The 23,741-nt window shown below is 40.8% G+C and overlaps 2 protein-coding genes across 5 annotated transcripts in view; one reads left to right on the top strand and one right to left on the bottom strand.

The window, feature by feature from the left end:
* The window catches only part of LOC120743639 (dedicator of cytokinesis protein 7-like), a 40,504-nt gene that overhangs the window by 4,741 nt on the left and 12,022 nt on the right, over nt 1–23,741 (top strand). Inside the window, exons 2-24 of one of the 4 annotated variants that reach the window (XM_040047342.1) lie at nt 4,643–4,789; nt 6,420–6,507; nt 7,871–8,049; nt 8,257–8,325; nt 8,479–8,605; nt 9,035–9,247; nt 11,089–11,174; nt 11,295–11,361; nt 11,626–11,775; nt 12,875–12,955; nt 13,170–13,326; nt 13,888–14,018; nt 15,063–15,156; nt 15,272–15,434; nt 18,066–18,183; nt 18,792–18,862; nt 18,952–19,090; nt 19,213–19,314; nt 19,420–19,506; nt 21,271–21,502; nt 22,296–22,460; nt 22,605–22,777; nt 23,424–23,525. In XM_040047342.1, the coding sequence (XP_039903276.1) occupies nt 4,740–4,789; nt 6,420–6,507; nt 7,871–8,049; nt 8,257–8,325; nt 8,479–8,605; nt 9,035–9,247; nt 11,089–11,174; nt 11,295–11,361; nt 11,626–11,775; nt 12,875–12,955; nt 13,170–13,326; nt 13,888–14,018; nt 15,063–15,156; nt 15,272–15,434; nt 18,066–18,183; nt 18,792–18,862; nt 18,952–19,090; nt 19,213–19,314; nt 19,420–19,506; nt 21,271–21,502; nt 22,296–22,460; nt 22,605–22,777; nt 23,424–23,525 (2,844 nt within the window). In that variant the 5' untranslated portion in view covers nt 4,643–4,739. Of the gene's footprint in view, nt 1–3,969; nt 4,790–6,419; nt 6,508–7,870; nt 8,050–8,256; nt 8,326–8,478; nt 8,606–9,034; nt 9,248–11,088; nt 11,175–11,294; nt 11,362–11,625; nt 11,776–12,874; nt 12,956–13,169; nt 13,327–13,887; nt 14,019–15,062; nt 15,157–15,271; nt 15,435–18,065; nt 18,184–18,791; nt 18,863–18,951; nt 19,091–19,212; nt 19,315–19,419; nt 19,507–21,270; nt 21,503–22,295; nt 22,461–22,604; nt 22,778–23,423; nt 23,526–23,741 lie in introns of those variants that run through there. The other 3 variants (XM_040047333.1, XM_040047348.1, XM_040047357.1) reach the window with 3 other exon arrangements.
* On the bottom strand, nt 15,757–17,514 carry angptl8 (angiopoietin like 8). The gene is made up of 4 exons (XM_040047516.1): nt 16,955–17,514; nt 16,358–16,507; nt 16,096–16,206; nt 15,757–16,005 (listed from the first exon to the last, which is right to left on the bottom strand). The coding sequence occupies exons 1-4, from the start codon at nt 17,249–17,251 to the stop codon at nt 15,988–15,990; spliced, it is 576 nt and encodes a 191-aa protein (XP_039903450.1). The 5' UTR covers nt 17,252–17,514; the 3' UTR covers nt 15,757–15,987.

Below are 23,741 nucleotides of genomic sequence, written 5' to 3'. Positions count from 1 at the left end.
CACAACAGCAACAGAGGAGGTGTGAGCGTGCCCGTTCTGTCGAGCTGAGGTGTTTTTAGCTTTATTTACTCTGCAAATGCCTCGACTTACAATGAACGGTAAATACTGTAAACAGCTATCCTCCCTCATCCTGGAATCTACTTATTGTGCTTTCATGTACACTTTGTTGTGGTGTTTACTCGATAGAGGGAAAGTCGATTATTAGATAGATAACATAGGCTTTCCAAATTGGATATTATAATGTTTCCTAGAAAAGCTTGTGTAGCCAGTGCACTCTATTTCTTCCCCCTATACTGTCTTCTTTTCCTCCTCTCCTCTTTCAATCTCTGGCTTTTACTCCCTGTAGTCCAGCTTTCTCCCCCTCACAGTCCGTCCCCTTTTCAGTAATAGGAGACTTGAAATCAATAGCACATTAGTCTGGCCGGAAACTCTTATGAAATTAAATATAAATGACTGAGATTGCAGCTCTACCTGCTGCTGAGAGAGATGCATGATGGCTCTTGGGGATTTTTTTTTTCTTTTCGTTCCTCTCTCCAGTAAACAGTCAGGCCATTTTGTGCTGTTCCTACAGCTTACCGGATCACTGGGATACCTAGTGTTTTTCTTGGCGATTAGTGTGCAGCACTGTAGACTTTGATTGGCTTTGTTTAGGGTTTGACACTTTGTCCTCTGTGTTGAACAATGACCAATCTGATAGCATAATCTGATAGAGCAAATGGCATCGTGGACGTCACAAAGCCGCGACAGCTCAGGAGGCAAGAAGAATCAGCCGGCCACACCCATCCTCCAAATACAGCAGCAGCGCCATTTGAATATGAATGAGCACTCTGGTTATTAGCAGATTGCATCTTACTTTTTGCTCTCCAGTATTTTCTCCAAATACAATGTGTGCTTTTGCTTTCATTAAGCTTTCAGGTTTGCTGCTCTGTACTTTTATTCCGGAACTTTTTACATGTAAATTTTGTTGCTTGGTCGTCTTCCATTTTCATTAACTGCTTCAGCGTGTAAAGTGCAACAATTTCTTTTAACATTCTGTTTGGCTTAAAAGCATAATTTGCAAGGTGGCTGGAGAGTGCTGGCTGGTGGGAGGAAAGTAATATGAGACAAAAAGCCACTGCATGCGCTTCTGGGAATTGGTGGAGGCTTGGACAACAGTAAGCTAATACACATAGATGATATAGAAGTAGATGTATTTGCGAGCTATATTTCACCCCATCAGAGATGAAACGGTTTGTGACAGATGGACTGATATTGTTCTCCTGTATGGCCCATAAGTGTAGCCCCTCCTGCTTTCCCTCCCTGACAGATGTAGGGGGAGGACCACAGTACACTCTTCTTTCTTTCAATTGATTTTGGTGCTTGAACCCTTAGGGAGTAGAGGATGGTGGTGGGATGGGTATATGGAGATGTTTTAGCCATTTCCTGCAGCACAGAAACTATAAAAAAGACCAAAGCAAAGGCTTTAAACCACTCAAACATACAGGCATATATCTGCATGTATTCAAATATGGCTGCACTCTCATAGCAGTGTGCACTCTGTGCACCGCTCTGACTAGAGCTTGGATGGATATTTCCATAAATCTTGGTTAGTGAGTGACAGGCTCACATGCATTCATGCATGTAATGTAGGCAGAGGAGAAAATGTGGCTGCTCATATTTACAGGGTGGTGTTCAAGAAATATACAACTGATTCACTAGATTATATTAGCGCATAACTATGGAATAATGTTTGTGTTGTTAGCAAAATTGCTATTATTTCTTTTTATTATGCCCTCTGGATAAGTTGACTGCCAGGAAATTCTGGATTGTATGTTTTTTGGGGTAGTAATTAAGCTGATATCATGTGATTCAGCAATGATTACCCCCTGCACCAACGCCGACTGTAGGATCAACATTAGGAGACTTAACAGCTGTCTGAGAGCAGATGTGTCCTGTTGCTGCACCCATTCTGTGTCCCTGGAGGGGAGAGGTCAAGACAGGGGTGGAGGTTGAAGCAGAGATCGTCTCCCGAGGATGCTCCATGTTGATGCTTTAAAAGAAACTTAAAAAAAAAAAAGAGAGAGCAGCTGCCTGACCATTGTACAGCACACCAGTATAAGATGGAGATTAGCATTATTGATGACAATTTTCATCTGGTGTAATTCCTCCACCCTGCGTTAAGAGCAGCTGCTGAGCAAGCAAGGTCTCTAATGACATATATAAAATTCACATAAATATATATATTTATATATATATATATATATATGTGTGTGTGTGTGTATGTATATAAACATTATATATAACCATTGAAAGTGTCATGAAGGGTTATTTGGTGGGTTTTTGTTAGCTTTTCTCTGGAATGTTTTAGTTATTTTGCCAGTTTCTATTGGTTCTAGTGATGCTCTGGAAGCAGACGCCAGTTAAAAAAGAAGTGCATAATGATTTTAATAGGACTCCCTGGTGGGGCTGGATATAGAGGGGACGTGCCCTGGCCATGGGCGCGTGGCAGCAGAGCAGGTGGATGACGGGCAGCTGAGTTCTGGCTCTAAGGGGAGGGGAGGAGGGGCTCCATTTTGGAGGACTCTTGGGGTTGAGAGAGACCCTGAAAAAAAGGCAACCCCATCTGGAACTGAGGTGGGGGCTCTGGTGTGAAAGAGATCTAGTGGGTGGTGTCTGACACTCTCTCTTTTGTTCTTTGGTAACACAACAGTGATGGTGGTGGTGGTGGTGGTGGTGGTGGGGGCTCTCACTGCCGTGGGGGCTGGGCGCACAAACAATAGTGCCGATCTAAGGATTGAAAGCCTTCGATGAACAGAAAGGCAAGGAAGCAGGCAGGGAAGGTGTGGACTGAAGGATAAAGCAGGAATGGGTTCAGCCTACTTATAGGAGGTGGGTTTTCAACCAGGCAAGGACGTTGCAATGTCACATAAAGACACGGTACAAATACTAAGTGAGCTCATATTGAAATGCTTGTTGCAGACATTTAGAAATATACTTACTGTAGCTCTCCAGGTTATGCCCGAGACGTGCTGAATACACACATGAATGCAGGGCAGATAATAGAATTTTTATTAATAAAGGAATCAATTATAGAGAGCCCCATCGTCCAATAAATTAGAATTTGTTGGATCTTGGGGCAGAGGAGAATGAAAGATGAGTGTTGGCATTGTGGTGGAAGCGTGCCTGCATAGAGGGAGAGATGGCGAGTATGAGCTTCATTTATTTTCATTAGCAGTGTCTATGGGTCAGAGTCATGCCTGCTGCGAGCTCTAATGCAGCTCTTGAGTGCTACATGCATACATAAACATATATCCTAGAGACATCTGTCTTTGCTCAGCTACAGCCACGCTTCTGTCATGCGAGGTTAATTTTCCCTTGGTTCATTCCTTCTCTTCCCATTTTTCACATCTCTGCTCTACAGTTCTTGCCATTCATCAGTCATCTCGCAGAGGACAGCCGAGTACCTGCAGCAGCTCTCCAGGGTGCTGAATTGGAGAACTGTGGGGTAGAAGGAGTGAGAGTTCGGTGGCGGGGTTGGGCTGCAGCACTAAGCATGGCTATATAATTTCCTCATAGTAGGCGTGGGGTATGGAATGGTGATTGCAGGCAGGCAGACAGGAGGGAGATGTAGACCTGCCATTATCATAAACTGAAAAGTCCTCCATTAGAGGGGAGAGTCAGGGCCAATGTCATTCCTTATGTGTTCAAATACGACAGAGAAAAGAGCTGGTCAAACGGTAAGCTTAAAACATCGTTAGTATCTCCCTTATAGGTGTTTGCCTTTGAAATATGTAAGTATTTTTGTGCTCACCAGTATGACTTTCCAACACGGCCAGTAAACAAAGCTGTAGTCCTTTTCTGTCTCCTTGCAGAGGTCAAATTTACAGATTGAATCAAAACACCAACCAGGCAAGGCTTCCCCTTTCTGCAGTCACGGTGAACAGCCCCATCTGCTGGTTTACTGCAGGTGTAACACGCTGTGTTGTCTTGAGTGGTCAGAGCAAGCTGAGTTGGCATGCTGCTTTGTGCTTTATGACGCATGAACTGTGTGGCCGCCCCTGACAACAGCAATGAACAAAACCAGTGAAAACAGTGAGTCCTTTTCCACCTAGTTATTAATGACGGTCAAAGTCATGTTATCAGAAAACCTTCTTTGTGAAAGTAACAAGACTTGAAATGTTTTTGGTCCACTTCCTAAATTTTAAACAGAAATGAAACCAATGAAACCTAAACCGATGTGGATAGGCGGCATGAACAGGTCGCTCTAAACCGGTCAGGTGAGATTTCTGCGTTAGCAGATGGTAGACATGATAGCCTCTGTGCAAAGTGGTCAAACTGACGCGGAAGGATAGTGAGGCCGGACGTAAAGTGATTTTTTCACAGCATTGTACAATTTTAAAGGCGCAGATTTTGTAATGTTAAAAGTTTTTACGTGTTTAAAAAAAGGTTATTGGTTATGTATACTGAAAACGTAGTGTTGTAACTCTGTTTATTTTGATCGAAAAACCAATAAGGAAAGACGATGGAGTTTTATTTTGAAATAATACCGGATGTAGTATAGGTATGCTTTACAGCACTGGCCGCGGTTCAGCTCCCGACCGCTAGGAGGAACAAGTAGGGATCCCTACCCGGTCCCAGCGTGGAGAAGGAAGCGGTCTGAGAGTCCGCATCCCTGCACAAGCGGGACAGAGCGAAACCTCGAGAGGAGCAGACCACTTTCAGTTTTTATTCGAAGACTTTTCCTTACATGGGGACGAGAAATGTCATCGACTCCGAGCGAAAGGAGGGCTTTTGCTCATAAAATCAACCGGTGAGACAGTGACAGAAGTTATTGTTTAACGGCTACTACACTGCCGCTTGCTTTGCTTGAGAATGACCTGCAGGAGAGACGGTGCATATAGCCACTAAGCTAGGATTTGTAAGGTATCACAAAGCATAAACCGCTTGGTATAAACACACCTGTAGCCCAATACCACAAGAAAGGGGTTTAGTCACGTAGTTTGCGCTTTCTTAATGGGTGTCTTGCACTTTTTCGAGTTTAATAACCTGTTTTCTACACGTTGTCGTAGCATCGTAAGAGCTTTGTTGTCAACAATGATTGGGCTACTTAAGTAAAACAGCGCCGAGCCAAAGGCTGCTCTGCTATTAAGGTGTGTACTTTAAGTGGGAGTATTTGTTTCGGATTAATAATAAGAGAAAGACTTCGCCTTGTGGGAATATATTAGTAACCTGTTTCTACATGTTGTAAACTGGTTCTGCCTCTCCGTTAAAAGTGGTGCTGCATGCGTTAGAAATGCACTGTTTCATCACACTGAACATATGGTGATCACATTCCAGGTAAAATTGTCAAAACTCGTCACACCTGTCACCTGAGTGTTTGAATAACAACTGCACCAAAGCTTGTGTGGGTGTGTGGAGGTGTTGGTAGGGAAGTAGCTCCCTGTTTGTTACAAGTGTTTCCCCCCCCCTAGCTATTCACCTCAGCTTCAATCAGTTCATTTTATAGTCCGTTTCATCAAGAAATAAACATGATGCTACATTCTGATGTAAGTGTATAATTTCTCTATAACGCATCCTAAAGAGGAATTCTCAATCGCCCACCCCATTCCTAAAATCCCGACTTTTTAGTGGGACCAAGAGCATTGTTTAGCGCCGGATGCAGGAAAGGGTGGGAAGGGGTGTTCTGGCTGTTGACTTTGCAGTTGATAATGTTCCTTTTTCCTGTTTTAAATGGAGGTGTGCAGAGAAGCTGCAGAAACTCTTTCCAGATTGCCAGTAATGTAGTACTAGTTCTTAAAAGTTCAACCTGAAAGAAATGCATCCTGATTTGTCATCACAAGGAGATCTTAGCTCTGTATTGGAGATGGAAGTGGAGGTCACTAGTCTTAAGGAGTCCTTGTGGTTTTGATTGATGTATGACATGAACCTTAGCAATGTAATCACAGCAGAAATGTTGAAGCCTTTGCAGCTGTGTATATGAAAGAAACAGACATGTGATTCTAGAGGAGCAGCTGCTTGCTGTCTCTGGGAAAGGATTGTTTTTTTCTCCTTCTCTCGCTTTGTCTGTCTTTAAGCCTCCCTTTGCCGTTAGTTCATAAAGGCCAGGGACGGAGCTCTGGCTCTGTGCCTGCTCTGTGAGATCGGATCGGGTCCCTTTTCAGAACAGCTGCTGCCCTTCAGCATTGCTACTAGTACCAGGAGATGAAAACGGTGATAAGGGGTTCACAGATTCTGTGGGGTAGGATTTGAGAAAGTGCAGACGTCACTTCCTGAATAGTTGTAGACACTTAAGCTGTTAAATGTAAATACTTTTTTTTTTTTTTTTTAAAAAGTAAAAATAAATAAATAAATGTGAATGACCTCTTACATTTAATTGGATTTTGATTTTGTTATTTGCACCCATGTTTTATTTCTAACCTACAATCCTTTCTATTGTTCAGGACGGTTGCTGCAGAGGTCAGAAAACAAGTGTCCAGAGACTATGGCTCACCTCAGTTGTCAAAGAAACGAGGAGGCGCGCACCACCCTGTGAGTCACCCTGTGTTTAACCTCTCAGAGTTACTGCCCGGCAGCTCTGAAGCTCAAATTAGTCAGGCCAGAAATGGATGGGTGTAACTTTGTAAATGAGTACTGAGTTTAGATACAAGGAGGAAGATGTTACTTAGGTGATTGCAGTTTTAATTAGTGTTCACAGCAAGTGGCTTTGAAGTAAGCATACCTGCTCTCACTCAGCTGTATTGTTCTACAGCTAGGCAAGGTCTCACCATGAACGCTTAAGAATAGAAGAAGGGATGGTTATATCAGGTGATTTGTCTTGGAAATTGTCTTGTCTTGTTATAAACATGCCAGTATGGTTTCTAATTAACCCAGAAGAAATGTAGAATTCTCTGTGATCTTCTAACAGACAGTCTGGTAGACATAGGTTGTGGAGTAGAGCCTTGTTTTTACTTGCAGTGAATTGGGCCATATGAAAAAAAAGATGACAACAACTTAGGGTTTTTTCCATTTAGACAGGGGCTGTAGCAGTAGTTCCTGTGGGGGATTCTGCTTTTGATTAAACAGATAAAAAAGAAAGTACATGCCTTGTTCAAAATTGAGAAGTGAAAACCAAAACTGTAAAAGAAATGGATAACCTTGTTTAGACACAGTATTTTTCTTTCTTTTTAGCTTGCATAGAGATATATAGAGATATATATGTGGTACAGGAAGTTTTTGTTTACCAACCGTGTGTGGATCTTTTATATTTTTCTGCCATTCCTGTCGTAGTGGGTTCCCATATTAAACATGGCTAGTTTTAAATAATCAGATCAGCATTTGTGAAAGTAATCTCTTGCACTGCGTTTTATTGTTTGGTATCAGAACCTTGGTTTTTGCTGTTGTATGTCTATGTCATTAATAATTTGGGATACTCCTAATGGGGTCTTCTCAAACAAGCTTTGGCTGCGAGCACAGAAGCCCTACCCATGTGCTGGTTAAACCTTTTGTTTTGGGTGCGACAGTCAGTCAGGAAAACAGTTGAATTAAAAGGGAGAAAAGAGCTATAAGGTTGTTTCCGACAGAGGATGAACTCAATAAGTTCAATAAGTTCCAATAGTAAATAAACCTGGATTATTTTGAACGGTTAATCATCCAAAGCTACTCTGATCCAAGAGTAAATATAAGAAGCAAGAACGCATTGAAGTCTCTGACATGATGAATTTAGTGAAAAATGCCAATAAAAATGTAATAACTCCCCAGAAGCTGATTTTTTCCTGTGAATGCCACTTAATTAAAAGATAACCATTGCTTTCACATGTTTACCCTTTCTGTGATTTTGTATTAAAGTGGTAATGCTAGAAATTGTGGGCATATCATAGTAATATGTACATAATAGTTTAATGCTGACTGACAGCTTCCACTGACGGAGGTGGTTGAGCCGGTGGACTTTGAGGAGTATATGAGCAGTCATGCTCCCGGGGTGGAGCCCGGCCCTCTCAAGCAGCTAATGGAGTTCCCGTCAGATGACCTGGAGCTCCTCCACCTGGACAAAGACTGCAATACACTGGAGCCCCCACTGCCTGAGGAAGAGGAGTAAGTCCGCTAGTCTGCTAATGGCCAGCACAATCCTCATACTAAACTCTCAAGTCCCATTTATGGTCTTGACATTACTACACAAGCAGAGCTTTAATATCACTGTAATGGATAAACATCACTACAGATAGGAACAAAGCCTTCTCTCTGTAAACATAAATATTAAAAGCATGCTTTGCTCAATTATTCATGTGTTTTTCAATGTAGCTCGCTGGATTCCAGAGTGAGAGATGCCTTGGCTGTCTACACAGATGACTGGCTTGTCATTCAAAGAAAGTAAGTGGTCACAGTAGGGGTGTCAGCTAAATAAACCTACAGTATGTGTTTCATCTATTTTGTAATAATGTGCGCCACATTTCTGTGTTCACTCCACATGTGATTGACAGTTACATTATTAGTTGGACAACTCTTCTTCTTCTTCTTCTTCAGATATCAGCTCTATAGCACCACATACACCCCTCACAACTCTGAGCGGCAGAGGGAGAGGCAACGAGGGCTGGTCAAACAGACCTTTGAACTGGATGAGGCTGCTGCAGCTGAGCGCCAGGAAGACCAGGTAGACGACTGCGATGTTCAAAGACCCTGTAATCTTAAATGCTGATGGGCGTTCAGTGAGGTTAGGTTCATGAAACATGTTTTAGTATTGCCGGGAGTAAAAGTTTTCCAGCTGTCACACACTAAAAGTGCTGTCATTTAATACACAGGCTAAGAGATCGAGTTGCCAGATTGCTGGGTGTCTCATTATCACAGAGAAAGGCAGTATGAGTTGTATTCTGGTCAACAAGCTAATTATATGAAAAATGACTAATGGATAAATGGATAAATGTCTTATCCATTATCTATTACATTTTCCCCACATGAGTCATATCAGATGGGTAATGGGATATGTAGCATTGTAATTCTTATAACACATCTTTGCCTGGAAGGGGGAAAAAAATCAAACAGAAAAACACATGACCTCACCTCTCAATCTTGTGTGGTTCAGGATGACGCAAAGCGGCGGTCAGTCAGCATCGATGAGACTCCCCGCGGCAGCTGGGCCTCCAGCATCTTTGACCTGAAGAATTCGTCTCCAGACGCTCTCCTGCCAACTGTGCTGGAACAAACAGCTGCAGAGGACATGGACCACCGCAATACCGAGGCACGACAGCAGGGGCGCCACAATGACCTGCTTGGCCTGTTCCCTCCCCCTGATGAGGTTTGTATTTGATTCTCTTATATCTGACTCTGTTGTGGTTTAAGTTAGAAAAAACAGAGCAAATTAAAAATGATCATGATTTATAGCTATGATCACAAATTTAGTTTAAATAAGAGTTATTCAGGATTCTATACTGTCAACATAGGGTTTGGCTTACATGCTCCATAGTGTAGTGGTTAACACATGTATAATATGCTTAAGATCCTGGGTTAAAACCAGGAGGAGACTCGTATCCCTGGGGTTATTTGAGGGAATCCGTCATAAAAAAGTCTGTGCCAAGTCAAATATGCAGATGCATCTACTCTGGTAACCCCTTGTGAATAAGAGAACAGCTGAGAGAAGCTTTAGGTTTACTCTGTTTAGAGGAAACACATCACACTGATAATGAATGCTTATCACTCCGGGTCACAATTTCCTGGTGAGAAACATTCTATTATAAATTTTGTGGCAATAAATACCCATGATTGTATGAGTATTACGCATTAGTGTAATATTTTGGCACACAGAGCAATTTCCACAGTGCTGATTTCTCTGCATGGAGCCATGATGAGTTGTAACTGTAGATGAAAGTCAGACACAAATATGAGGCCGTCATGGAGACGAAAATTCAAATTGGGGGTTGCCACAGAGCAAATACAGCAACATGTTAGAGTAATACTGGGAGCATTGTCAGAGGAAGCTATAACAGTGGAGGGAAAAAAAGAGTATGCTCATAAGAAGGATGAAATCAAAAAAGCTATATGAGCAAGCTAATGTTTTAGTTTTCTTTGTGTGAGATATAAGACGTCAGCAGGAAGCAAACATAAGCGTCTGTATCGTTTGATTCTGAAAGCTCACTTTGCTCATTTTGGCTGAAACACAATGCTGGAGTTTTTGAACTAAATCTGGGTCAGCAGCATTTCTAAAAGTCTTTTTAGTGGTTCTAAAATGTCTTATCAGTGCCGGCGTTAGGCATAAATGTTGTAAAAGTTTAAAACTAAAACTTGTTAGTGTGGATGTACCCTGAGAGTTGTTTCTCTCTTATGGTTCACCCTGTGAGAACCTTGAAACAGCCCACGATCTAATTATTCTGTTATCAAAAAATAGATTTTGGAATTATCGATCTTAAGTGTAGCGTTTCTGTAGGCTAGTTGTGTAATGAATTAAGTGCAACAGCTTAGACTAGCAGCACACTGGAAGTACTGAAGGAACTTGGAGCTGTGTAAATGGTGATATTGCTGGTTTTTCACCAACATGGAGTCTAGAACTAGTATCGTGGCTGTGGGAGAGACTTGAGCAAGACATTCAGCACTGATTCAACCATGATTTCTGGTGGACAGAAATTAACCCCATAGCTAGTAACGTTGCTTTGGTCATAATGTGGGCTGGTTAGATAGACCAACAACACTTCATTGGTGTTTAAAAAAAAAGGCATTACTGACATGCACACTAAAATGAAGAAGTAAGCACCTTTTTTAGTCAGTGACAACAAAACTGTATTTATCATTTCCACTCCTAACTAAACAGTGCTACGAATTGAAGGCAAACCAGACATCTAAAAGAAAAGCACTGACCACACAGAGCTAAAGCTGCAGGGAGCAGAAGACTCTGGCAGCAGAGTTTATAAATGCCGTTGCCATTTGTTCAGCTCAGAGCTATTGAATGTTCCCATAAAGTGAATGTCCATAATGTCTGCAAATCCAGCCACTTCAGGAGAACTGTTTGCTTTCCTTCCCTCAGTGTTCTCCTTTTCTCACTCATCCTTTATGTATGTGTACACTTCACTGTTTCTCTGCCACTATGTTGCCATGACATCTGTGTAAATTATATGCCGGGGTCTTGTTTTCCTTTCTGTGTGGCAGGATGAAGCAGTAGAGAGATGCTCTCTTCCTGAAGTGCCCAAGGAACATTGTGGCCAGAGGATCATGGTCAAGTGTTTGTCTCTGAAGTAAGGAACATTTGGAGTCTTGCTCCTGGCATTTGTATCTTCATGCTCTGGTTATTATATTTATTACAAATACCCCAATGCACTCCTTATTTGACATTGTTTATTTTGTATGTTTTTCAGGTTTGAAATAGAAATCGAGCCAATATTTGGAACACTCGCCCTTTATGACATCAAGGAAAAGAAAAAGGTTTTATTTCTTTTTGTTCCATTTGATTAGTTCTTATTTGGCATAATGAGTCTTCTTTCAATGAGTTTCACTCTGTAAAACCACTTACATAATGCTGAGCTCATACTTCACTAATTTAATTTCCCTCTTCTCAAAGAGGCCTAAGTGGTCTTGCGGTTTAGATCACTGAGTCAAAACTGAATTAGCATCCCTTGACGTGCATTTCCATTATCATCTTTCCTTCCCCTGCCTCCTCTGATTCCCGCTTATCTTTCCTCCCAACAGATCTCTGAGAATTTCTACTTTGACCTTAACTCGGATCAGATGAAAGGACTCCTAAAACCCCATACACCTCACGTCGCCATATCTACATTGGCTCGTTCCGCCATTTTCTCCATCACATACCCTTCTCCTGACATTTTCCTGGTCATTAAGGTACTGAAAAACTCAACTACACATGTACAGTGCTGGGAAAATGCATTTGATTTGTTTCTTAGTTTTTGGCATATTTGTCACAATTGGATGTTTCAGATCTTCAAACAAATTTTAATATTAGACAAAGATAAATCAAGTAAATAAAAATGCAGATTTTAAATGATAGTTTCATTTATTAAGGGTAAACAGCCATCCAAACCTGCTTGGCCTTGTGTGAGAAAATAATTGCCCCTTAAACCTAATAGCTGGTTCTGCCACCCAAGATAGCAAGAACTGCATTCAAGGATTTGCCATAACTGGCAGTGAGTCTTTCACGTCGCCGTGAAGGAATTTTGGCTTGCTATTTTTTGCACAATTGTTTTAATTCAGCCACATTGTAGGGTTTTTGACCACGAACAGCTTACCATTTGGATTATGCACATTTATGAAATGCTGTTTTGGTTTTATGCCACATGTAACAGGGTTCAAGCCTTCCAGTAAGTTCAGCTTTTGTCTCATCAGTCTGCAGAATTTTCCTAAAGGTTTTGGGGATCATTGCGAAGCTTTTTGGCAAGTATGAGATGAGCCTTTGTGTTCTCTTTGGTCAGTGGTGGTATTGACTCTAGAACTCTACAATGGGTGCCATTTTTGCCTAGTCTCTTTCTTACTGTTGAATCATGAACTCTGACCTTAATTGAGACAAGTGAAGCTTAGAGTTCTTCAGATGTTTTTCTGAGTTCTTTTGTGACCTCCCGGACCTCCTCCTCCATTGATGCATTTTAAGATCTTTTAGCCTGCTTCACCTGGTCATACAGGTTTTATTTAAGTGATTTCTTGATTTTCTTGAACAGTAATCAGGTCTGTAGAATGGGCTGGCCACTTGGGTGTGGCTAAAAAACTAAATACAAAACTGCATTTTGTATTTACTCAGGTTATTTTTGTGTAATTTTAAAATTCATTTGATGATTTGAAACATGTTTGGCAATTATGCAAAAAGACTAAAAAATCAGAAGAAGAGTGCAAATACTTTTTCACAGCGCTGAACATCAACAACAAATATTACTTTAAATCACATAATTGCTCTCAGTGAGTTAAAAGTGCATTTGCATGTGTTTTTCAGCTTGAAAAGGTCCTTCAACAAGGAGATATTAGTGAATGCTGTGATCCCTACATGGTTATGAAAGAATCAGATTCATCTAAGGTAATGGAGCCAAAATGTTCTTTAAACTGTTGCAATGCTCAGAGCTTGCAGCCGCCATGCACGTGGGACCCTCTTACTGTCTAGTCACAAGAATTACTCAATTTTGTCAGGGTGGCTGCAATATTTACTGTCGTCTTTGGCAAGCCAATACTGGCTCTTGCAGATGTTTTAGGCTGTTCAGTATCTTTTCAGATCATATTTTGTTCCACTGCAGCACAAGGAGAAGCTAGAGAAGTTGCGCCTTCAGGCAGAGCAGTCGTGCACGCGTCTCGGCCGTTTTCGCATGCCTTTTGCCTGGACGGCCATTCACCTTCTCAACATCGTCAGCAGTGTGGGAGGTCTGGATCGGTCTGACCCGGACTCTGATTCTGGTACTGCTGATTATATACATATATTTCATACATAATTTCACATGTGCACGTACACTGATGAGCCACAACATTAAAACTACTGACAGGAGCATCACCGTGGTAGAATGGAACATGATGCTGGGAAACCTAACATTCATGTAGATGTTAGTGTGATGTGTACTGTCCACTTAAACACTGTTGCAATGTCAGCAGCGTCTCGCAGCTTGCCAGTGTGCCTTACAAAAGAAAAAATGCTCGGGAATTGCTTGAGGAACTCAAAAATCCCAAAATATTGCCCTAGTTTCTGCACTGTGCATATGTGGAATGCATCGTCACTCGTCCAAAGGCCCCACACTCCAAATCTCACAGGGTCCACTGCTAACTTCCTGGATTCAGAAACCACAAAACACAATCAGAGGTCGTGTTTCCGGGTCAGAGCTGTTTTAGCACCTGGAATGGACCTACACAATATCAGGCAGCTGGTGTTAATGTTGTGGCCGATCACTGTATGCAGACCATTTGCCTAATTACAGTAACAAATGTCTCCTGTCCCTATAATACACACCTTTGGGTCACTGCTAGAGCGAAAAGGTCATGGAACGTGGAACGAGAGAAAGAAGAAGGGGTTTGAGCGGATGAGCATCGGTGATGACATGTGTAACTTTGCCACTTTCCGTCCTGCAACACTCACCGTTACCAACTTCTTCAAGCAGGTATTTAGTAGTGCACATGTGTAGATCTGTCTTTACAGTGAGGTAAACTACCCACTATTTTAATGGGGTAGTTGAATATCACTATAGAAACAAAAGGTGAGACATAATAAATAACTGCATAAAAAGTAGAGTTTCATTTTTCTTTCTACTGTCAACAAGCACTTATTTAAAGGTAATCAGTGGAATTCTCTATATATTATTGTCACATTGTTACTTTAAATAATGTCAAGTGTCCAGAGAAAGTTATTGTCTTGTGAATTGCTGCTATATAAATAGAATTAATAGTATGAAATTAACAGTATCTAATAAAAGACATGGGAATAAATAAATAATAAATAAATAGCCCCAGTGCTTTAAAACTACTTTTTCTGCTAACCTTGGGGCAATACTGTCCATTTAATTATTAATCTTTTAAAAAAAAGATTATGCTCTCTGAGCTGTTGCACCATAGTTATCAGTGAATTGTTGTGAAAGCACAGTCTATGCAGACATCCCTTTTTATGTAACTATGAATCAAGAGTGCATTTCTTTCAAACGATGGGACACTTGTCACCATAACCTGAAGGCAACCCTGGTTTTCAGACCACTTATATGCTATATGTTATCCTAGTAAAATCCATGAATGTGGTGTGATTTATTAAAGTCAGTTGTCAAAAAGCCTTTCCCTCCAAAATGTTAGTTTTTATAAAAGTGAAAAATTGCAGCCTGTTTTTACTCTTTTTAATTTAGTAGAGACAAATGAAACAAAGCCTGTGAGTGTGTCTGCTATGTGACATACTCCTCTCACTGCAACATGTTTCTAACACACCCTCTTAATCATGGCAGTGCACTTAAATTGTCAGTGCTCTGGTCATTCTTCTAAACCTGACTGCATTTAACTCCCTCCCCAGTGTCCACTTTTAGGGTAAGACTGAACCGAACAAAGATGCTGACCTATTCTAAATATATATATTAAAAAAAATCCATATAAGAGGGATGATCAAAAAATGCTTTTCAAATAAAATTTAAACAGTTTTATAGAGAACTGCTCTTTTGTTTACCAAGGAGGGGGATAGGCTGAGCGATGAAGACCTTTACAAGTATCTTGCAGATATGCGCAGACCGTCCTCTGTTCTGCGCCGCCTGAGGCCTGTCACAGGTAAACCCAACACGTTTCTGTTGTCTAGGAAAGGTTCACCCAAAGCTTCATGGGTGATTTTAGATGCACTGTTTATCTGTCTCTGTTTTAATCCCCGACCTGCTTTGCCTCTCAGCCCAGTTGAAGATCGATATCTCTCCAGCTCCAGACTTGCCTCATTACTGCCTCTCACCAGAGCTGCTTCATGTGAAGCCATATCCAGACCTGCGTGTTCGACCAACCAAAGAGGTGCTGGAGTTCCCCGCCCGCCAAGTATACACACCGCACACTACCTATAGGTGAGCGTTCATCTTACAAAGGCACACACATAAGAACACACTGTGTATGTTTGTTTTATAGTAAGTTTACCTATTAAGCAAATATACATTGACCTAGTCTGGGCCTCTTGTGTCTATTTGATTATTGATTTTTGACAGAGTCTGATATTCTTCAACCTTTAAGTCAATAGTTAAAGGAGAAAAAGAGACATTTTTCCAGCATTTTTTTTTATCTGAAATGTTTTTTTACTAATGTTATTTTCATGTAGAATATAAGCATAAAAATACAAAAAACAAACAAATTGTTTTCATTCTATGTACAGCGTATACATATAATACTGGTTCACCAAACACAATCTTTAATAATTTAATAGCTTATTTTAAAAAGCAAATTTACAAAGCAAACTGATGTAAAGACACAAAAATAATGCACAAAATATAGATTACAGGCACGATAACAAGGATGTAATTATGAAGGACCCAAAATATATATTTTCTGCCAGTGCAGTTGATCTATAGCGTCCATAGCAAGGTTGGAAGGGAGTGCAGTGAGTTTATGGAGTTAAGATCTGGATCATGTCAGCACTTCACTCTGGAAGAGGGAAGCAAAGTAGCAAATTTAATGAAATAAAAACATGGAAAGTTTATCAAGAATATCAGATAGTTTGAACAAGTTATTTACCATCTTCTGCAGTTTGGCAAGCTGCTCATTCTGACTCTCAATATCCTCTTTTTGGAGCTCAGTCAAAAGCTGTAAGCCTCGCAAGACTTTGTCGTGCTCCTCTGCTCTCTCCTACAAACAGAAGTAAAGTTAAAATAACCTGTCAGTGATTATATGAATAGTGTTCAAATATGAAGCAATAACCAGCAAAAGCAACTATGGAGTGATGGAGTGTTAGAATTCATGCTGAACTGTAACTATTTTGAGTACAGCTTTCTGTTACCTGCAGCTCTTTGATGCTTGGAGGTACAGAGTTGCTGAGGTACATCTCCAACCGGTTCACTTTTGTCCTCAGCTGCTGCTCTTCCTTCTCCAGGCTGGTCAGCCATTCTTTAGTCTTTGTGGTCTGAGCGTGTTGCTGGGCCATCTGGGCCTATCAAAAGAGGATGTGCCTATATTATTCTCTTCCCCCAACAAAAGCCCCAGTGCAGCTGGCAGCTGCTTTCCCCAGAGTCTTACATGTTGGATATTAGAGTATGGTTTAACCTTATACAGCAGGCAAATGAAGTGAATAATAGTAATATGATTGTCTTGGCTGTGAGTGCCCACATAATAACAGCAATACAGGATTTTTTGTAGGCATTTTAAAGAAAATGTTTTGCTTTCACAAGTCACCAAAAAGCTGCATTTTCTCTCTCCTTCTCTGTGTCTCCACCTCAATCTGATGGCGACTTATATACTCTGCCTCAAGTTTGCTCCCGTATGCTGTACTGAGATTGAACCTTGATTGTAATTCTGAGACATTATCTCTCCCCAAATACCACAGCCTTTCACCTTCACCTGGGGGATCTGTTGTTTACATATTTCCATGTCTTCTTACCTGTAGCAGCTGTATCACTTCTTTGATCTGTTTCTCCACCTCTGCAGCCTGCTCAGTCTGTTTCCCCAGCTTTTGGAGAGTTCTCTCAGTGTTCTTCAAAGACCGGCTGATTCTCGCTATCTTTGCCTCAGTGGTTTCATAAGCATAGTTTAGGGATTCGCCAAACTGTAAGACGCCAAACATGAGCACATTGACTTCTTCTTGCGGTGCCACCTTGTATTCCGTCTTGCTGGTCTTCCTGATCGGGCTTGTGTGCACTGCTCCAGCCACAAAAAGCAAGCACAGGCTCCAGATCATTGTGATAATAAATGTTGTTTCCTCAGTTCTTTCAGTTGTTCAAAAGATATTTCTGATTTATCTTTCAGCAATAGCGCCTGTGCAGAATAAAGCTTTTTTTTATGTATGAGTCAAAAATGAAAGCCATAAACAGGCACTTGTCTGTCATAGCAGTGTCATCAGCCCCTCAGCGATGAATGGAGGGTGGCTGCTCCACCTTATATTGCATGTGTGCATGGCTACGTGCGATACCAGGGTAAAACATTAGCTCGGTTTTGGCCTGATCACAGGTCTTGTCCATGGCCTTTGCCTCAGTGATCCTCCCTTGAAGTTTGACTGTAGCGATACTAATTTTGTCATTTAGGTCACAAACATGTGCATCATGCATAGCAATATATGTAGCTTTTTTTTTTTTAACGAAGAAAATTTTCACATGTATTATATTCTGTGCACAAAGTTTGATTGTTATGTCAATCAATCACATGTGATTGCGTGATGTGTCAGTGCCTTTATACAAGTGGCTAAAGTCAGCTTTCAAATATGTACAGGAGTTAACTCTAATGTTTAACTTGGATGGGGGTTAAGGTGACTTTCATCAAGTGAGGCCAGGTTCGGGTCACACTCCCGTTATGTGCGCTCGTATGATCTTGTCTTTTCTGAGAATAAGATTGTTATATATTGTAGGTTGTGGGAAATATTTAATATAAATGGGGTGTGATCTTATTGCCACATGCTGACATCATAACAGGAATTAAGTGTTCCCTTCATGGCTATGCAGCCTTTTAAAATTCTTGTATTTTTCTCTCTTTCTCTCTCTGCCTATTTTGGCTCTAAGGAACCTGCTCTATGTTTACCCACAAAGTCTGAACTTCAGCAGCCGTCAGGGCTCAGTGAGGAACATTGCTGTGAAAGTACAGTTCATGGCAGGAGAGGACCCCAGTCAAGCCTTAGCGGTGAGTTACACTCGGGGATAATGAAGCAACATGACCGTGATGTTCTCTGGCAAATGAAATCCCAGCCACAAAGAAAAGCTTAAGGCAGCGAAATACTATATGATGTCTTTTTCAGTAGCGGGAACTTCAAAGGAACATATTTGTGAGCAGCAAAGGAAGGAGAATTTAGTTATGCATGACCTGCAGCATATCTTTCATGTTATCACTCTGATTTTCTTTTCTTTTGGTTTATTTAGTATAACATGGACGATGCACACTATATAGTGTTTACTATAAGTGGCACTCCACCCAGGATATTTCTTTTGCATATCCCATAACAGCAATCCCATGTAGAGCTGCAGGGTAGAAAAGGATTGCTTGTTATGTAACATGGCTGCTGCTGACACAGTTACAGTAACATAGAAACTACTCAAAATACTCAACCAGTGTAACTAGTTGGAATTCACTCTTTCTTTCATTTATGAGTGAAAAGTTATCAAACCTTTGAAAAAAACATTTTCCAGAGTGAACTGTTCTCAGTTTGGGGTTTGAAACAGTTGTGATGTTCATTGTGAATCTCTTATTGGTTATGGAAAACTGCATTTATGCACTGCTTTTTTTAAAAACAGGTCATCTTTGGAAAATCGAGCTGTGCAGAATTCATGAAAGAGGCATACTCTCCTGTCATTTACCATAACAAGTAAGGTTCCCTCACCTGTTAAGCCTCTGCTCAAGTCTGTCCAACTTTTCTTTCTTTCCTAAATGTCTTGTTTAACTCTTTCTCATAAGGTCTCCTGAGTTCTATGAGGAGATGAAGATGAAGATTCCTGCCAATCTGACAGACAACCACCACCTGTTGTTCACCTTTTACCACATCAGCTGCCAGCCCAAACAGAACACTCCTCTGGAGACTCCTGTGGGCTACACGGTGAGTGCACTCCTTCAGCTGGCTCTCCTTGAATACTTTCACCCACACACTCACTTGTTCAATAGTTCTATCTGTTGTCTTGCCATCTGTTAGAGATCGCGTGTCTTTCTTTCTGCTTGCAGTGGATCCCTCTGATGCAACATGGCAGACTACGCACCGGCTCTTTCAGTCTGCCTGTCTCTGTGGAAAAGCCCCCGGCTAGCTACTCGGTGCTCACCCCTGACGTGAGTGTGTTTGAAGAGATTGTGTGAACATTGGTTCTTCTTCCAGCACCTATTCCTTTGTGGTGTGCCTGAGTGTTAAATGAGTTGGGTGTCACTCTCTGGCAGGTTCAGCTCCCGGGCATGAAGTGGGTGGATAATCACAAAGGTGTGTTCAATGTCGAAGTGAAAGCGGCCTCCTCAGTCCACACTCAGGTACACAAATACGCTTCTTACACTTACTGCTCTTTCTTATTCCTCCCACGTGTAAAGACCCAATTTGCTATTATAGCTTGGCTGTGGGTCCTTAAAATTTTTTATGATTCTTATAGATCTGCTATCAAAAATACCTTAAAAAGCGTTGAATTATCTTAAATGTTCTTTAGTGTTACTACTACAAAACAAAAAAATAATACTCCCTGGTCTTTAAGGAGCTCACTTTCGGGCTGCTCAATTTGCGATACATCGGTGGAAGCTATAGAAATGTTAGTCTACAGAAATGGGAACATAGAAGTTAAAGTTAAAAGACATGCACCTGTCCTTGTCCTGGACTGGTGACAGTCAGTCTCACGTACCTAATTACAAGCTGGTCCTTTCCGTGCACGCACAAAAACGTACTCAGTAGCACAGGCAAATAGTCATGCACTCAAAACTACGCAGTAACATTTTGTTAGCGTAGAGGCACCTGTCTGCAAGTGAAGACACAAAGTTCACTAAAGTAAACCACAGAGGGCCTACCATGAAAACATTCTTAATAACAAATCTAATGAGACATTTAAATCACCCTCACCCAGCTGAATATGGAGTTTTGAAAGAAGCTAATAAAGGCAGTTGCAAAATATAACACTATCCAGAATTTAGAACCAGCCACAGGCCAGCAGCTTCACGAGCAGTGAACGGATCAAAGCAGATACGAGGAAAATTATGGAGACAAGTGAAAACACATGAGGGTCGATGTCCTGTTATCTGGTGAAGCTATAATTAGACTAGAAAGTGATGTAAGTAGATACATTTGTGTTGTTGCACCTGATTTTGTTTGGTAAGGTGAAATACGTCGGGTAAAGGTGGATGTACAACAACTTATTTTCAGTTAATTATTTGTGCCTTGTTCCAGTAGCAGAACACTTTATTTTCACTTGTTTAAATTAGAGAGGATCCTGTAAGTTACTAAAGTTTGGTGGAACTTCTAAAGTTCAATCATTTCTTTTATTATGAAAATAATATTTTGCATTGAAGAAAGGCTGGTTTTTATTTCTATAAGCTGTCAATAATAGCTCCTAGAAAATCAGAATAGGTAAAAATCGTTATCAGTAGGTAGCATTAAGAAAAAAATCGAAATAAACCAAGAAAATTGCACTGGGTGCATCTTTAGTTAAAGTCTGTGCCTGGAAGTACATACGAAGCAAACTGAGCTTCACATTTGAGACTATGGGCTGTCTTTTAGATCAAAAACTAGATTTGTGTTAGTCTTTCACATCTATAAACGTATAAACATATTTCATCATGTAAAACATCAGTGTTTTCCTCAAACAGTATAATTTCACTTTTAATGTATTTCCATCCTGTTTGGCATTCACATTTATTTAAATTAATATACAAACGTCATAGATGTAACTGGCATATGTCTATAGAAACTAGTTTAGTTTAATGTCTAAAACAATCATTTTGTTGGCTTTAGATAGTATCAAAGTAAATCGGCGTAAACTGGAAAACAAAAGAAGTGTGGTGCACATTAATGTTGCTCAGAGTGGAGAAACTTGAAATTTATTTTATTGTTTGATGTACGTCACAGTCTGCTTGGCTCCTGTTGGCTCACATATATGCAGGTCATCGGGAAATGCAGTTTCATGTCACTTTAGAAAAGGAAGGTCACACACACCCTGGATCACCCTGCTCTTCTAGAATTTCAGGTGTTCTGCCAAATCAAAGTTCACCAACATCAGCTGTTACTTATCATTCATTGTGCATGTGTGCTTCTAGGACCCTCACCTGGATAAGTTTTTCACGTTAGTGTATGTCCTGGAGGAGTACTCCTTTCCTTTCCGCCTGAAGGACGTCATCATAACTGAGGCAAACATGGAAGGGGAGCTGAAGGCCAGCATGGCTGCACTGAGAGGGGCTGTGCTGGATACCTGTGTCAGGTTCTTGCATCAGCTGCTTAACAAACTCATTCAGCTCATTGTCTACCCTCCAGTCATTGCAGGCCAGATTGGTGAGAAGGCTGTCAACACTTCTTTCTTTTTTCTTTTTTTCTTTTTTAACTTTCTTTTTATTGTTTTTTCTTTAAACATTATACAGGGAGGGTAGGGGGTACAAAACAACAAAGCAACAACAACAACAAAAAGATAAATACAACAAGTAGGATAACAAAAAAAAAACCCAAAAACAAAACATGTTGGATCTCCTTGTTTCTACAGTTTGATCATTTCTCATTATCAATGTGTTGGTCTTTATCCTGTTGGGTTTATATACTCAGTCCATTTCTCCCACTTTTTATGGTATTGATCTTCCTGAGTCCTTATTCTATAGGTCAATTGTTCCATGGTTTGTATAAAATCTATAATTTTGATCCATTCGTCCTGTGATGGTGGGTCTATCTTGTTCCATTTTCTTGTAATTGCCTTTTTACAGGCAGCAAGCATAATTTTTAATATGTATCTATCTTCTTTCATCACATCACAACACTACTTTCTATGCAAACTAGGCAAAAATGCAAATTCTCATTTTTTTGAGTGATTGTAATAACTCTCATAGAGATATATTAATATGATGATTATTGATAATTATTTTTTTTGAAGATATGAAAAACAAAACTGTTTAATTTGCTTTACATTGAGGAATTTACTTCATTAACACACACAACAGAGGAACAGATATTCTAGATTCAGTTTAGCACCTGATAATAAATGCGTTAATTTGTGGTTACCTTTAGGGCAAGCATTACCTTTGTTGTTGTTGTTGTGGTTATTGTTGTTTTAAAGCACTCACTTTGAATTTACCTGCAGTGAACCTGGGTCGGGCTGCTTTCGAAGCCATGGCTCTGTTGGTCAATCAGATCCACAAAAACCTGGAAGGGAACCAAGATCAACATGGCCGCAACAATCTGCTGGCATCTTACATCCATTACTGCTTCCGCCTGCCCACTGCCGAGCCTACTCTGCCACCGAATGGTGAGTCACCAGGCTTAACTGTGAAACCTTTATTTACATTTGAAAGAACAAAAATGGTTTTTGTTAGACCATAAAGTGCCAGGGTTTTTTTTTTTTTATTGTTTTATTTGCTAACTTCTATGTCCTTTCCTTCTCCCCGAGTAGCAGGCACTCAGTCCTATGAGATGCCAATGCAGTACGCTACCTTATCAAGGGCAACAGCGCGGCCAAGCAGTCTGCACCTGTCCCGTTCCAAAAGCATTAGCAACTCCAACCCAGACCTGGCTAGCACACCAGTTTCTCCTGATGAGGAGGTGCAAAGGATCATGGGGAGCAAGGTATGCTGCACCTCTCAAGTCCTTTTAAAGGAGATTAAAGTTAGGTTATTAAATATTTTGCACTTTGTTGGTCTTATGTTTTGCAGGAAATGTGTACCAGTCAAACTTATCATAGGCAGCTGTTGCTTTACTTTCACATTTATTATATTTGCTTAGTGTCTCATTTTTTCCCCTAGTATTTCAATTACATTAAGTAAAATATATGAATGTTGTTACAGTCTGGCTACACAGAAAACATGGTCTGTGTTTTCTGTCTTTATGAAACCACTTGTTTATTTTCTAGTTTCTGTTTAGATAATATCACTCTGTTATTTTGTTGTAATCGTAGTTTCTGGACTCTTCACAGCTGATTCAATAAACTCAGGTTAACTGAGAACTCTGTGCAAACAGTCCGTCTCACTGCTTAGACAACAATGTAGTAATTCTCTGTGCCTCTATCCCTTTACTTAATGCAGTACCTCAGTCCTTTATTCTCCTCTCCCCAGCTTTCTTTTCTTTGTTGCTTTTGTCTCCTTTTATTTCGTTCCTGATTTTCTTCTCTAAATAATCTTTTATGTAGTAATTACCCTCTCTTAATTCACTGTGCTCTTGCCTCTTGCCACACTCTGTGTGTGTTTTTGTGTGTGTCTCTGGTGGCTTATGGCAGGGCATTGACCGCTCCCACTCCTGGGTAAACTCTGCTTATGCCCCTGGGGGCTCCAGATCTGTGCTACGCCGGAACCCCAACTCCAGCTGTGAGCTCAAGCAGGTGCCAAATCCCTTCACCTCATCCTCACCTTTACCTCCTCCACCTCCATCCTGCACTGCCTCTCATCAATTCTCGCGGGTCATTTCTTACCTCCATTGCATCTGTGTCTGTCTGGCTCTCTCTCCGCTCGCCTCAGCCCACCTGTCACCCCTTTTTATCTACTCCCTGTACATCCTCTCTGCTGCCTAACAGGCACAAGTTCTGCCTGGGGCTTGT

Source organism: Simochromis diagramma, unplaced genomic scaffold (genome assembly GCF_900408965.1).
Source record: "Simochromis diagramma unplaced genomic scaffold, fSimDia1.1 OVJJ01000321.1, whole genome shotgun sequence".
Classification (NCBI taxonomy): Eukaryota; Metazoa; Chordata; class Actinopteri; order Cichliformes; family Cichlidae; genus Simochromis; species Simochromis diagramma.
This window is presented reverse-complemented; position numbering and strand designations above follow the sequence as displayed.

Bases quoted from the DNA above. Each gene is read 5' to 3' on its own strand.
- angptl8 (XM_040047516.1), bottom strand. From the start codon at position 17,251: ATGATCTGGAGCCTGTGCTTGCTTTTTGTGGCTGGAGCAGTGCACACA. The intron at 16,508-16,954 runs GTAAGAAGACAT...CTCTTTTGATAG, and splicing joins AAGTGATACAGCTGCTACAG to GCCCAGATGGCCCAGCAACA. The intron at 16,207-16,357 runs GTAACAGAAAGC...TTCTGTTTGTAG, and splicing joins CAAGCATCAAAGAGCTGCAG to GAGAGAGCAGAGGAGCACGA.